This window comes from Phocoena phocoena, chromosome 17 (genome assembly GCF_963924675.1).
Source record: "Phocoena phocoena chromosome 17, mPhoPho1.1, whole genome shotgun sequence".
Classification (NCBI taxonomy): domain Eukaryota; kingdom Metazoa; phylum Chordata; class Mammalia; order Artiodactyla; family Phocoenidae; genus Phocoena; species Phocoena phocoena.
The window spans coordinates 50,760,224-50,775,040 of NC_089235.1; the positions used below are offsets into that span (position 1 = coordinate 50,760,224).

The 14,817-nt window shown below is 33.7% G+C and overlaps 1 protein-coding gene across 5 annotated transcripts in view; it reads left to right on the forward strand.

The window, feature by feature from the left end:
• Positions 1-14,817, forward strand: part of OXR1 (oxidation resistance 1) — a 237,138-nt gene that overhangs the window by 187,589 nt on the left and 34,732 nt on the right. For 3 of the 5 annotated variants that reach the window (XM_065895767.1, XM_065895769.1, XM_065895766.1), the window contains exon 9: positions 3,049-3,211. In XM_065895767.1, coding sequence (XP_065751839.1) covers positions 3,049-3,211 — 163 coding nt within the window. Of the gene's footprint in view, positions 1-3,048; positions 3,212-14,119; positions 14,296-14,817 lie in introns of those variants that run through there. The other 2 variants (XM_065895771.1, XM_065895770.1) reach the window with 2 other exon arrangements.

Below are 14,817 nucleotides of genomic sequence, written 5' to 3' on the forward strand. Positions count from 1 at the left end.
GTTCCCATATCTCTTCCCTCTTGCGTCTCCCTCCCTCCCACCCTCCCTATCCCACCCCTCTAGGTGGTCACAGAGCACCGAGCTGATCTCCCTGTGCTATGCGGCTGCTTCCCACTAGCTATCTATTTTACATTTGGTAGTGTATATATGTCCATGCCCCTCTCTCGCTTTGTCACAGCTTACCCTTCCCCCTCCCCATATCCTCAAGTCCATTCTCTAGTAGTCTGTGCCTTTATTCCTGTCTTACCCCTAGGTTCTTCATGACATTTTTTTTCTTAAATTCCATATATATGTGTTAGCATACGGTATTTGTCTTTCTCTTTCTGACTTACTTCACTCTGTATGACAGACTCTAGGTCCATCCACCTCATTACAAATAGCTCAATTTCATTTCTTTTTATGGCTGAGTAATATTCCATTGTATATATGTGCCACATCTTCTTTATCCATTCATCCGATGATGGGCACTTAGGTTGTTTCCATCTCCGGGCTATTGTAAATAGAGCTGCAATGAACATTTTGGTACATGACTCTTTTTGAATTATGGTTTTCTCAAGGTATATGCCCAGTAGTGGGATTGCTGGGTCATTTGGTAGTTCTATTGGTAGTTTTTTAGGGAACCTCCATACTGTTCTCCATAGTGGCTGTATCAATTCACATTCCCACCAGCAGTGCAAGAGGGTTCCCTTTTCTCCACACCTCTCCAGCATTTATTATTTCTAGATTTTTTTGATGATGGCCATTCTGACTGGTGTGAGATGATATCTCATTGTAGTTTTGGTGTGCATTTCTCTAATGATTAGTGATGTTGAGCATTCTTTCGTGTGTTTGTTGGCAGTCTGTATATCTTCTTTGGAGAAATGTCTATTTAGGTCTTCTGCCCATTTTTGGATTGGGTTGTTTGTTTTTTTGATATTGAGCTATACCTTTTTAAAGTGTTAGTTGCCACATAAGAAATGACATTATTAAAAAATTTTATTAACTTAGAAACAATTTCCAGAACAGTGGTTATTGATTAATATGTGCTAGTGGAGAGTTTTATAATCACTTTTCAATTATCCATGCTAATTACAGCCAACAAAACATACATATTTGAAAGGTGTTGCTGACCCTCAAATAATGTTTATCAGGGATTTAGGCTTTACTCTAGTAAACAAAATGGAAAAGGGGAACAAGAGAGTTAAAAGGTTGGATCATCCCTGAACCAATAATACACTGAATGTTCCTGGTATTTAAAAGTTAAACATATGTTTGTTGGCAGTCTGTGTATCTTCTTTGGAGAAATGTCTATTTAGGTCTTCTGCCCATTTTTGGATTGGGTTGTTTTTTTTTTTGTTATTGAGCTGCATGAGCTGCTTGTAAATTTTGGAAATTAATCCTTTGTCAGTTGCTTCATTTGCAAATATTTTCTCCCATTCTGAGGGTTGTCTTTTGGTCTTGTTTATGGTTTCCTTTGCTGTGCAAAAGCTTTGAAGTTTCATTAGGTCCCATTTGTTTATTTTTGTTTTTATTTCCATTTCTCTAGGAGGTGGGTCAAAAAGGATCTTGCTGTGATTTATGTCATAGAGTGTTCTGCCTATGTTTTCCTCTAAGAGTTTGATAGTTTCTGGCCAACAAACACATGAAAGAATGCTCGACATCGTTAATCATTAGAGAAATGCAAATCAAAACTACAATGAGACATCATCTCACACCAGTCAGAATGGCCATCATCAAAAAATCTAGAAACAATAAATGCTGGAGAGGGTGTGCAGAAAAGGAACACTCTTGCACTGCTGGTGGGAATGTGAATTGATACAGCCACTATGGAGAACAGTATGGAGGTTCCTTTAAAAACTACCAGTAGAACTACCATATGACCCAGCAATCTCACTACTGGGCATATACCCTGAAAAAACCAAAATTCAAAAAGAGTCATGTACCAAAATGTTCATTGCAGCTCTATATTTACAATAGCCCGGAGATGGAAACAACCTAACCTAAGTGTCCATCATCGGATGAATGGATAAAGAAGATGTGGCACATACATACAATGGAATATTACTCAGCCATAAAAAGAAACGAAATAGAGCTATTTGTAATGAGGTGGATAGATCTAGAGTCTGTCACACAGAGTGAAGTGAGTCAGAAATAGAAAGACAAATACCGTATGCTAACACATATATATGGAATTTAAGAAAAAAAAATGTCATGAAGAACCTAGGGATAAGACAGGAATAAAGACACAGACCTACTAGAGAATGGACTTGAGGATATGGGGAGGGGGAGGGGTGAGCTGTGACAAGGCGAGAGAGAGGCATGGACATATATACACTACCAAACGTAAGGTAGATAGCTAGTGGGAAGCAGCCGCATAGCACAGGGAGATCAGCTCGGTGCTTTGTGACCATCTAGAGGGGTGGGATAGGGAGGGTGGGAGGGAGGGAGACGCAAGAGGGAAGAGATATGGGAACATATGTATATGTATAACTGATTCACTTTGTTATAAAGCAGAAACTAACACACCATTGTAAAGCAATTATACCCCAATAAAGATGTTTAAAAAAAAAGAAAAAAACTCTAGACCACAAAAAAAATAATAAAAATAAAAAAATAAAAGTTAAACATACTAAATTTCTATTAACTTGGAAAAAATCTGTATAATGTCCAGGTTTTAAAATAGGTAATTAGTTAGTTGTTTACTTATATTTTATATAATTAGATCATTGTGTAAATGAGGTCAAAATGGTGGGTTCAGTTTTCCTTCCCATTGCTGAGTTTCTTTAAAGAAAAGAAACATTACTGTGGACAGCATCTGAGCATGTCAAAACCATGCTAGAGAAAATCCTAATGTAGTTTTCTCAGAGCTTGACAGAACACAGCCAAAAAATTTTAAGTTAATGTCTTCCTGGTAGTGGGCTTTGTTTTATTTTTAAATAAAGCATGGTATATATTTTGTATATTTTAAGTCTTCAAGTTTTGTGAAAATATTTAACAAATATAGTTTTTAAATTCTAGCTAACAGCACAGAATACTAGGTCTATTATTAATAATCGCTTGTTCTAACAGGACAGACCACTTGTATGCCTTCTTCATTCAGTGGAGTCCAGAAATATATGCAGAAGATACTGGTGAATATACCAGAGAACCTGGATTTATAGTAGTAAAAAAGATTGAAGAATCGGAAACAAATGAGGATTCTACTAATGAAGCAGCAGCTAGAGAATGGGAGGTAAGGGGGAAAATGTGAAGATTTCATTTATCTTTTTGCTTTGTGTGAATTTATAGTTTTATAGTAGTTACAGGCAAAGTGCAAGTGATCTTTGTACGAAAGAGTAATTTTTTAAAGGTTCACTGTCCATGTATATACATGTTTATTGAATAAATCTGATTAGTAACTTCCTATTTGTCATTTTCCTTTTCCTTTAAAATACTAGAGAAGCAACCTATAGCAATAAAATGCTTTTTATTGAGTGAACTTTAGAATAATATTAACTGCTGTTATACTAATTTTCATAAAATACTTATTTCAGATCTGATTTGTTTTGTTTTGTTTCTGATTTGTTTTAATGTTATCTCCTGCATGGAGGCGGTACAGCAGTTATTTAACTCATTCATGCAAATTAGCACTCCTTTCTCATAAGCTCATAAAGCGTTATCTTGACATCAGTTTAGCAATAGTGCTAGGGAAATAAGCTGATGCTAATTTTACTAAGTAATGAAAGTTTTATGTGCTCAAATTTACTGAGCTTGTCTAAATGATCAGATTAACACTAATCAACTTTTTATAACCCCTCTTAGATCCATCTTTTAGTATTACATATTATGTTTTTACATGCTTTGTCTTGTGGGATTGATAGGGTGGGTGACAGTATCCAGTTTCTCTCTTGTTATGGTTGCCTGGATTAACCTCTTTGTGCATTAGAAAATACAAAGCAGATGCTAAAATGTGATAATAAACTGAATCAAATTTTGTTATCCATGTGGTGTTAATGTTTGCAGTTGTTTATGTGATGAATGTATTGTGTATGTACTTAACATGTATAATGATTGAAGGTATACATGGCATGTCTTTTGTTTAAAATGCAAACCTGATTTTGTATGTGCCTAAGTCCATTCTGTGGTATATACAGCATCAGTTTCTGCTGTGACTACAGCATAATGGAGGAAAAGAGTTTAACAGATTTTGAGCATTTATTTTGAGTTATTTTAATATTTAAACCAACATTATTAATCTTCTTACCAGCTTTATTCACAATAGGCACAAACTGGAAACAACCTGAATGCCTAACAGCAGGAGATTGGATAAATAAATTTCAGAATTTTATATAATTCCAAATAATATAGCAATAAAAAGGTTCTATTGGTAACAACAACATGGATGAGTCTCAAAGATAATAGTTTAATAAAAGCAGCCAAGCCAAACATAAAAGACTATATACTCTATAATTCCATTTACATAAAATTCATAAGGCAAAACTAATCAAAAGTCCACCAGACTACCTGTTTCTGGGAGTTTAGGGTTTGGCAAGGGGCAGGAGGGAACTTTATATAGAGTACTGGAGATGGTCTGTATTTTATTCTTGGTGATGATTTACATGGGTGTTCACATGTACAAAATAATCCCTATGTATTTAAAATTAGTTTTAGGATACTTTTAAAATAGCCCCGGTGATCAAAGGTAGTAACAATAGAAGGTAGAGTGGAAGGGGATAAAATAAAGTTTTTAAAAAATGTATTACCTAGTTAATAAGACAGGATTTAGTGACAATTAGGTAATGGTGAAGTTTCTAACTTGGGTGGCAAGGTGGATGGCAATATTTTCAATCAGGTAAGGGAGTTGAGAGTTTTCTCTCCTTTGGGATTGGAATACTTAACTTTGGAAATAATAGACTTTTATTATTTTTTTTTTTGAGTATTGACATTTTGATTCAAAGGAACTGCCTCAGTTCTTGTGGAAGACTCTTCAGGTTATGATTTCTAAAGAAAAAAAAGGTCCCCTCACTTGTTTTCAACTAGAATTGATTCAAATAAAAAGATGGATGATAAAAAATTTAATTTTAAAAACTTTTTTTGCTGCCTTGTCTAGAAACATTTTGTTGCGCTATCTAATATAGTAGCCACTGTTGACGTGGCTATCGAGTACTTGAAACGTGGCTAATGCAACTAAGGAATTGAAGTTTTAATTCTATTTACTTTTAAATAATTTAAATGTAAAAACCGATACTTGAGTCAGTATTGGATGACGTTTAAATATGTTTGGAACAACTTGGATATATGAATCTATTCTTTCAACTATAAATTTCATGAAATCTAAATATGATCTAAGTAAGTTCAGGTATTTCCTATGAAATTTGGTGTCTGCATTGAGATGTAGTTAAAATATACTAATTCCTATAGATACAATAGCCCCTAGCCACTTGTAGCTGTAGAGCACTTGAAATGTGGCTAGTCCAAATAGAGATAATCTGTAAATACAAAATATTTACTGGATTTTAAAGATTTAGAATTGAAAGAAAAAAATGTAAGATTAATTTTTATATTGATTATGTTGAAATAATATTTTGGATATATTGGGTGAAGTAAATATATTAAAATTGATTTAACTTTTTTTTTTTCCTTTTTTCATGTGTCCACTAGAAAATTTGTACTTGCATATGTCTTGCATTGTATTTCTCTTGTATAGTGTTGGTCTAGTGCCTGATAGCTACTAAGTACCTAAAAAGTTGTTGTTGCTTTTTTTCTCCATCAAAAGTCTGTTGTTTACCTCAGGCCTCACTCTTGGTGTTGTACATTCTGTGGGTTTCAAGAAATGTAAAACGACATAAAAAGTATTTTAAATGTTAAAAGGATGTTTTTTTAAAAAGGAATTTGACTAGAGACATGTATAAAATAAGAGTAATTCAAAATTTCTACCTACGGCCGGAGAAGAGGTGACTTAGAATTTAGGATGAATTTATTATGAATTTATTTCATGCTAACATGAAATTTATACATTGAGGAAACTTCTGCATATGATAAACTCACCTCCTCTACTACTTCTCTTCTGTTTCCTTCCTGTCCCCCTACCTCTGTAAGTGGCATGAAGGCAGGGTTTTATGGGTTTCATACACTGTCTGCAGAGCTAAGAACGGTACAGGCACATAATCCATCCTCGATAAATACTTACAGCATTAATGAATAAATTTGGACATAGATTAAAATAAATAATGAAACTTGTACTTATTAAAAATTGATCTGTATCCTAAAATAAGTTCTTATGTCACTTGTAGTAAATATTTTGTCATAAAGCCATAGACTCTGGAAGTTGGAATTAACTGACAGTTCAGCCTCTCATTTTACATTTTACACTATTCTTGGTTCTGCTGTAATATATTTAGTGATAAGAAACTTACTACCTCAAAGGGCAGTACTTTTCAGTTTCGGACAGTTGTGTTAGAAAGTTCTTTCTCTTAGTGATTTAAAGAAGCATACCTGTGTAAGTTTAATACATTTGTCTTTGTTCTTCCTTCCAGTGCACATTAGTAACAACATATTTTTCTATATACTATGATACTATGAAAATTTATTATCAAATATTAATATTTAAATATAATAATTATTATTTATTATTATTATCTTCCTTTTTAATCCTCTACCAGGGTTATTTTCCCTGGTACTTCTGTTTGACTTTAGTAACTCTTCTTTGATCTTACACTATCCTCATCATTACCCTAAAAGGATTCATTAACTGTGGCACCCCAAATTACTAAAATGTGCACCTTTTGTAGCAAGAAAAATTCTACAATATTTGAAACAATTTCAGATCCCAAATGTGCAAATTGAAAGTCAGTTCTGAAGATAATTAGAAAAGGTTGGAATTCAAGAATTAGAAATGATGAGAAAAGGAAAAAAAGGAGAGCAGTATTAGAGATTTGTACAGTGAATTCCAGAGAGAAGTGAGAGCAGCAGAAACCTACCTTTACTAGCAAAGAGAAAAGATAGCTAAATTTTAAGATCGTCAGGAGTAAGAACCCCTTAAGATACATTAGAACTAAGATTCCTGAATATTGGGAGAAAGAATCTAGCAATACTATACATGTAACTCAAGATGTGTAACAGATTGATGTTATTTAATATGTACTCTTTATTGTTCTAGTTTAGTCATTAGTCAATATAAATATAGTTAGCATAAAACATCAGGTTACCTCAACATTGTTTCTTTTTTAACCATACTGTCTTGAGTTTCTTAATTATGAATTCTTCTGCTGTTGGTAGTTTAATAACCCTACCTTGCGACTGAAAAGGAGCAATTGTAGAGTCTTCTGGTTTCTGCCAGTACTCAGTGCAAGAAGTCAGTAGAGCATGTTTACTGAGGATAATATTTTATGTGGGCCTTTGCAGTTTTGTGAGAAATATTACTTGCTTTTTTGATGGGGAGTGTTTTTATGGATGTTCACTGAAAAGGAAAATACACTAATGGCATTTCAGCAGTGTCAGGTAAAGGTGGGAAAAGATGCCTATTTTGACCCCTACTGTTTGCTGATGATTGTGCTTTGATTTGATTAATCCATAAATACAGAGATTAATAGTATAGTGAATTTGCATGCGCCACTCAGCTTTCTCAACTTATTTTATCTGTAACCCTTCCTTTTCCCCAGTTCACATTTCTTCAAATGTGATAAAAATGTTTAAAATACACGTAATATGAATGTATTTTTACTGTTTGCTGTTTGAATTGGCATCCAACTAAGGTTTAGATGTTTCAATTAGTTAAAACGTCTCTTAATTCTCTGTAGATGTAGGTTCTCCCTCCATTTGTTTGCCTTGCTTTGCTTTTTTACCTTGTAATTTTAGCTTTTAAGAAATCATATTTTTCCTGTAGAATGTCCCATAGTCTGGATTTTGCTGATCACATCCCCACAGCCTTACTGACATGTTCTTCTGCCTTGAATTTCCTATAAATCAATATTTAGATCTATTGCATCCCACTTAATCATAGACTATTATCTTTATTTTACAGATAATTTCTCTAAGCTTGTTTCTTAAGCTTAATTTTAGCTAAACTCCTCAAAGTGGTTAATCTGTAATTCAGAGACTATACTCTTTACCACACCAAGTTCTCAACCTAGGCAGAACCTTTGAATCATCTGGGGGAGCTTTCAAAAATCTTAATACTCAGGGTCACCTCAGAGCAATTAAATCAGAAGCCTTGGGGTGGGACCTACTTATCAGTGTTCTTTTAAAGCTCCTCAGGTGATTACATTGTACAGTAGAGGTGGAATAACTACTGTACTACCCCAAGCCACCACTTTGGGTGTTGTGTTAAACATATATAATGCTAAGACAAAAGATACTTTCAGACTATATTGGTCATAATATACTTTAATTTTCAAGTGTCTGTCATGCAAGTTACAATGTATAAAACATTTTCAAAATATTCCCCTTATTTTGGTGTTGCATCTGCACACCAAAAACATAAATTTGCTTCACTGTGGAGAAACTTTCTTTAATCATTTTATGCTTTGATTTTTAAAAAGATTTCTTATCAGTAGTAGCAATCCTGACATAATTACTTCAGGCATAGCTCCCTTACATACTGAAGGACTCCTATCACCTTATGTACTCAGAGGCACTACAAGGAAAGGGAAATCAAGAAATATACCAGGCCTTCCATACTTTTTTTTTCGTTGATCTGTGCCTGTTGAACTTATCTATCAAATGCGCTTTAAGGTTTGATGTACTTGACAAGTACCCAAGTGTCCAATGGTATAGTCTAAAGCAGTGCCTACCACAGTAAGCCTGAAATAACTTTGAAGCTTGTTTTATCTTTAAGGTTCATGTGAATTTTGCATTTATCTTCTTAATTTATCTGATGTACCTAAAAAACTTTAAAAATTCGTTTCATGAAATAAAAATGATGCTACAGTAATACAGATCAGTTTTATCCTGTCACCAGGTACCATGGCACATAACTACACCCCTCAGGCTTTATTACTCTCGACCCCAAATACCAACTTCAATAGGCACTCTACTAGAATCCTCTGAAAGTTTTAGGTTTCAGCTTGTCACATCTGTTGAGTGTACCAGTCTTGCTGGTTGATGACATGCCTCAAAAGTAGAACTTTTGAAGTTAAAATTGCTTGTTGTACCATTTCCTTTGGGTTGACATTCCACTCCTTTTGGGATAAGAGCTGTCAGAAAAAGGTTTCAATTTTTTTTCATCTCTAATTTTATACCACTTGTAGTGCAGTATCTCTCATACTCCAGACCTACTAATTAAAACATCCAGTGGTCAAAACAACTAAGAAATTGACTTTATTAAATTAGCTTTAATTGATTTATTTAAAAGTTTCCCTCCCGGGCTTATGTTTGTTGGTTAAATTTTAAAATACAAGTTTAGTAAGATTGTATCCCCAGGTTTATCCTTGTTGATTAAATTTTAAAATATGGATTTACTAAAATTACATGCCCATAGTAAATTATATAATGTATTAGTGCTTTTCATTTTTAAAAGCAATAATTGTTATTAGAAGATTACTCTGGTTTACTTCTTACTTCTTACACTTGCCAAAGTATTGATAAAAATATGTTCCATTCAGTGGTTTCTGATATGACTTGTTCATTTTTAGGTGCTTGACATTACTCACATTTTCTCAAATAATCAAAGCTTTCATTGAAGTGAAAGTGTAAGTGTAAATATGTTGGCTGCTTATTAAATAAACCTGTACAAAGGTTTTGTAGCTACTCCAGGTATTTTAGAATCTGCTTTCTGGCGTAGATAATTTTGTAACTCATTTATAGGGTCTTCCCATTTTGACATTAATTTTTAATGTTCTCCATTTTAGTTATATAAATTTAATATATTTAACCTAATCTTAGCAATTTAGGCTATAAAATTTATCATATTATATCCTTATTGATTTGGCTTTGCACTAGGATGTGGTAATCATCATGTGGAATCAGTTCTGTTTTCTTAGTTGTCACTAATTAAGTAGAGTTATTGCCGTGGTTGTTTATTAGGTTTCTCAGAGAAGACTAACAGTTTGGTATTGCTGCAACTTCTGAGAAGCACCAGTATCAGGAGGCTTCAATTGTTTGATTAATGTTTTACTTCTTAAGCTGCCAAACAATGAGTATTCTGGTGTTCATTTTCTTAAACACATGGGTTGTTTTTTTGTTTCGTTTTGTTTTTTAAATTAAAGCACAAGTAATGCCAAGATTAAAATTGAGTCAATATATAAAACAAAATTCCTCATCTCTTAGCCTAGCCTGAAAAATCCATACAGAATTGATTTTGTTCAAAATGAAAGTAGTCTCTATCTCTAAGTCACTAAGTAGAGGTCACATTTCTCAGATAAAAGCAATTAAAGAAGAATATACTTTTTTTTACATTGATCTAATCACATAGGATTACAAATCATAATGCCAAAGAAATTTAGTAAATATGAAAAATTCATAAATCAAAAGCATTAAAAACAATTAGAATTTATGAGTTAATACAGATTGTCTTATATAATATTTCTATATTGAGTATTTTTTAAACCTCTTTATTGAGGTATGATTGATATACAAAAAGCTGTGCATATTTAATATATACAACTTGATGAGTTTGGAGACAAGTGTATATCCATGCAACCATCACCACAGTCTATGCCGTAAACATTCATCTCCAGAAGTTTCTTCTCACCTCTTTATAGTTATTATTTTGTAATAAGAACACTTAACATAAGATTTACCTTCTTAGCAAATTTTCAAGTATATAGTACAGTATTATTATAGGCACTGTGCTGTAGAGTAGGTCTCTAGTTCTAGGCTATTATGTTTTTTCATATTAACATTTAGCACCCAGGAGTCATTATGGTCTGTTTTGACTATTACTGATGTTAACTACCTCAGGAAAGTATTGAACCAATGCTTTGCTTTCCCTATTAATAATCTATCTCAGTTACTAGCCAAAAGCTATAGACTATAAAATGTCTATTAAAGCACAAAATGTCTAATTGATATTGTGAGAAGGGATGAATGAATGACAGACTATTTTATGATTTTAAAAATTAAAATATTACTTTAAATATTGAGTAGGGTAGATAATGTATTATTGCTTCTAGTAGACCGCTCCCAACTTAGAGGATATCAGATATAAGGTAATTCAGTAATTTCAGCCCTGATAAAGAAAGTAAAGGAAAAAACATTAAGTTGAATATGTGAATTATGAGAACAGATTATGTTCAACCTTAAGCTGGTTATGTTTTTAAAAGTGCTTCATTTTGTAGACTGTCATTTTACATTTTTAATGCTAAATTGACATCTGCTTCAAGCCCTGGGGTGTCTAGACAAATTTAAATGACCTAGGATTATGTTTTCTGAGTATTATGAAAAAAGAAAGGGCAAGAAGGAGATTTACTGAGCTCATTTTATGTCTGCTAGGTAGGTATTGTATTTATTAAATGGAAGCATTTGGCTTCAAGAAACAGAAAATCACACTTAAAATAGCTTAGACCAGTTGATTTTTCTTTTTCAATTGAGGTATAAATAACATATAACATATTAGTTTCAGATGTACAGCATTATGATTTGATATTTGTATATACTGTGAAATGATCACCACAGTAAGTCTAGTTAACCTTTTTTGTGATACTTTTAAGATCTATTTATTCTCTTAGCAACTTTCAAATATATAATGCAGTATTATTAATTATATTCACCATGCTATATATTATATCCTCATGACTTATTTTATAATTGGAGGTTTGTACCTTTGAACCCCCCTTCACTCATTTTGCCCTCCCCAATGCCACCCCCCAACCCCCTGGCAACCACCAATCTGTTTCCTGTATCTATGAGCTTCATTTTCTGTTGTTGTTTTAAATTCCACATATAAATGAGGTCATATGATATTTGTCTTTCTCTGTCTGACTTATTTCACTTAGCTAATGAACTCAGGGTCCATCCATGCTGTCGCAGGTGGCAAGATTTCAGTCTTTTCCTGTTTTTGTTTTTTGGTTTTTTTGCCTACGTAGAGTATTCCACTGTGTATCTATACCACATTTTCTTCATGCGTTCATCCATTGATGGACACTTAAGTTGTTCCCATATCTTGGCTATTGTAAATAATGCTGCACTGAACATGGCAGTGCATGTATCTTTTAAAATTTATGTTTTCATTCTTCAGATAAATACCCAGGAGTGGAATTGCTAGATCATATGGTAGTTCTATTTTTAATTTTGGGGGGAACCTCAAAAAATATACTGTTTTCCATGGTAGCTACACCTATTTACAATCCCACCAATAGTGCATAAGGGTTTCCCTTTTCTCCTTTTTCTCGCCAATGCTTGTTATATCTTGTCTTTTTGATAATAGCCATTCTGACCGGTGTGAAGTGATATCTCATTGTAGTTTAGTTGTTTTTCAAAGTGTGGTCCCTAGACCACAGCCAGCAGCAATAGTATCTCTGAATTTGTTTAGAAAGTACAGGGAATTCCCTGATGGTCCAGTGGTTGGGACTCTCTGCTCGGGGCCCAGGTTCGATCCCTGCTCAGGGAACTAAAATACCACAAGCTGCAGCGCAGCCAAAAAAAAAAAAAATTAAAAAATACACATTCTCAGGCACCATTGCAGTCAGCTTATCAGAAACTGGTTTTGGAGCCCAGTATTCTGTTTTAACAAATGTTCAAGTGATTCTGGTGTAGGCTAGAATTTGAGACCCACTGGTTTAGATCTTTAAGAACCCATCCTGTCTAGGCATGGAGCCAGCCTTCTCAGAAACACATGGCTGAAAAGATACCTTAGCAAAATCAAAACTCTATTAGGAAGAAGGTGTGGAGATGTATGCTGAGTAAGACAACCAATGAAATAGGCTATCCTTTGCATGGTGCATGTGTGTATATTTTTTAAAATCTCATTTAAACCACATTTTGGTATGCATATATTTCTAATTCTAGAAAATTCGGCTAGAAGTAATGATAGGTTTTCAGAAGAGCACCTCACTACCACCAAATTATCTAATGCTGTTGGTGTGTGCCGAGGGAGTGCAGGGATGGGGGTTGGCGACCACAGTTCACTATGTATATAATTGAACCCTGTATTGTAAAGCTGGTGTGGAGATGGGTATAGCGTGCCTACAAGGGACTGTGGGAGAGCGATCTTAAGGTAAGTGTGGTGGAGCTGGTGGGGGAGTTAGGGAGGTGACTGGTATGAGTGGCATGGCAGGGTGGATATTCATCAGGGGGTGTGCTGTGTCTTGTGCATGCACGTGCTGGAATGTGCAGGAAGGAGATGGGGGGGTGTGGGTATGGTACAGCATTGTGTATACTAGAAAGGTAGCTGTGTGTGTGTGAAGGGTGGCATTGTGTGCACAGCTTTGTGTGTACACACAACAAGGTAAAGGGGGAGGAGCAGTCTTAGCTTAAAATGGAAGAAATATTCAGTATATCATATGGCATTGATATTCTAGTTAAAATTGAGGTAATCTAGGTGATTATAGTTTATAGTCATAATAATATTTAAACTTAAAAATTCACTTATATTCAGGATACCCCTGGTTAGTGAAGTATACGTAGGCATAGTAAATATAAGTACTTTTTCAAGAAACTAGATGTTAGAAAATGCAGTTTAAAAATGGACTGTGTTAATACTAAAAGGAATTTTCAGATCACAATGAATATCTGTATAGGATTTATTTGTAGTAGATTGGCTTCATTTTTACATAGTCATTCTAAAAGTTTGAGGATTGAAGGGTCCTCAAAGGATGTTTTACTGCTTAAAAAATACATGTAAGATGAAATGTATAGGACTCTTAGATGTAAATGAGGAACAGAATTTTATGACTGTATGAGCAAATTGTAAAATGTTAATTCAAATCATTTGTGTACTTTGGGAGGGACTCTGGAAACTGTACTGATTACTTTTTTATGACTGGGTTATTTTTAGTATATTTCTTAGTGTACTGGTATTTGGAAATACATGCTCTGTATCTTTAAGCTTTTGAATCCTTTCTCTGCACATTTGGGTACAGTGCAACCAAACTTAAACATGGGAAATCCTCTCTTCCCTCCCCAGCTTTACAGTCTCCACTCAGGACTATCTTTGCAATGGATACTACTTAGTGATTAGCTCTCTGTCTTGTCAATCAAATCTTTGTCTCCAGCAAACTGTTTTGTCACTGTAGTAGGGCTCTTGTGCTAGAAATGTATTTTTGACAGAGGAAGAATGCTTTTTAAAACAGTTCTTAGGAGATTTGATGTAACTTAATTTGCCCTGGAAAGGAAATGTCTCGTCTCTGGTATGGGAAAAAGGGGAGAAGGCATCAACCAATTAATCAAAAATATACTCTGGTAAATCTTAGTCGATGATTTCAGTTTCTATATTTATTAGTCTTTGTATGGTGACATTCTGAAAAATTGTATAATTTAAAAGTTTAAGTATAGAGAATATTTATAGAATACAAAATTGTATGATTATAAAAGTGTACCTTAATTTAAGCTATTTCTGCTAATCATAAATATCTTCAAAATGGAAATGAATAAGGGACTGTAATTTTGGTTTGTGGAAGTGTTTTGGTTTTCCTGTTCTACATCAACAGGAAGTTATCAAACCTTTATTACTGCCTTAATTTTTAATTTAACTTTGTAGGAAAATATTTGGAATTTTTGTTTTGCTTAAAAATAAATTTAGTAGAACTTAGTGAATTAACTTTAATTTTTATTGACTGGATCCCAGACTAAATATAATTTTGTGTTTTAAGACTATTATTTTAGCAATCCAAGAAAAGTCTTTCTCAAGCTATCCAAAAAGTTTCAAGCATTGTTGCCTAATACAAAATGATAATGGTACTCTGTGATGATAAATGATACTCT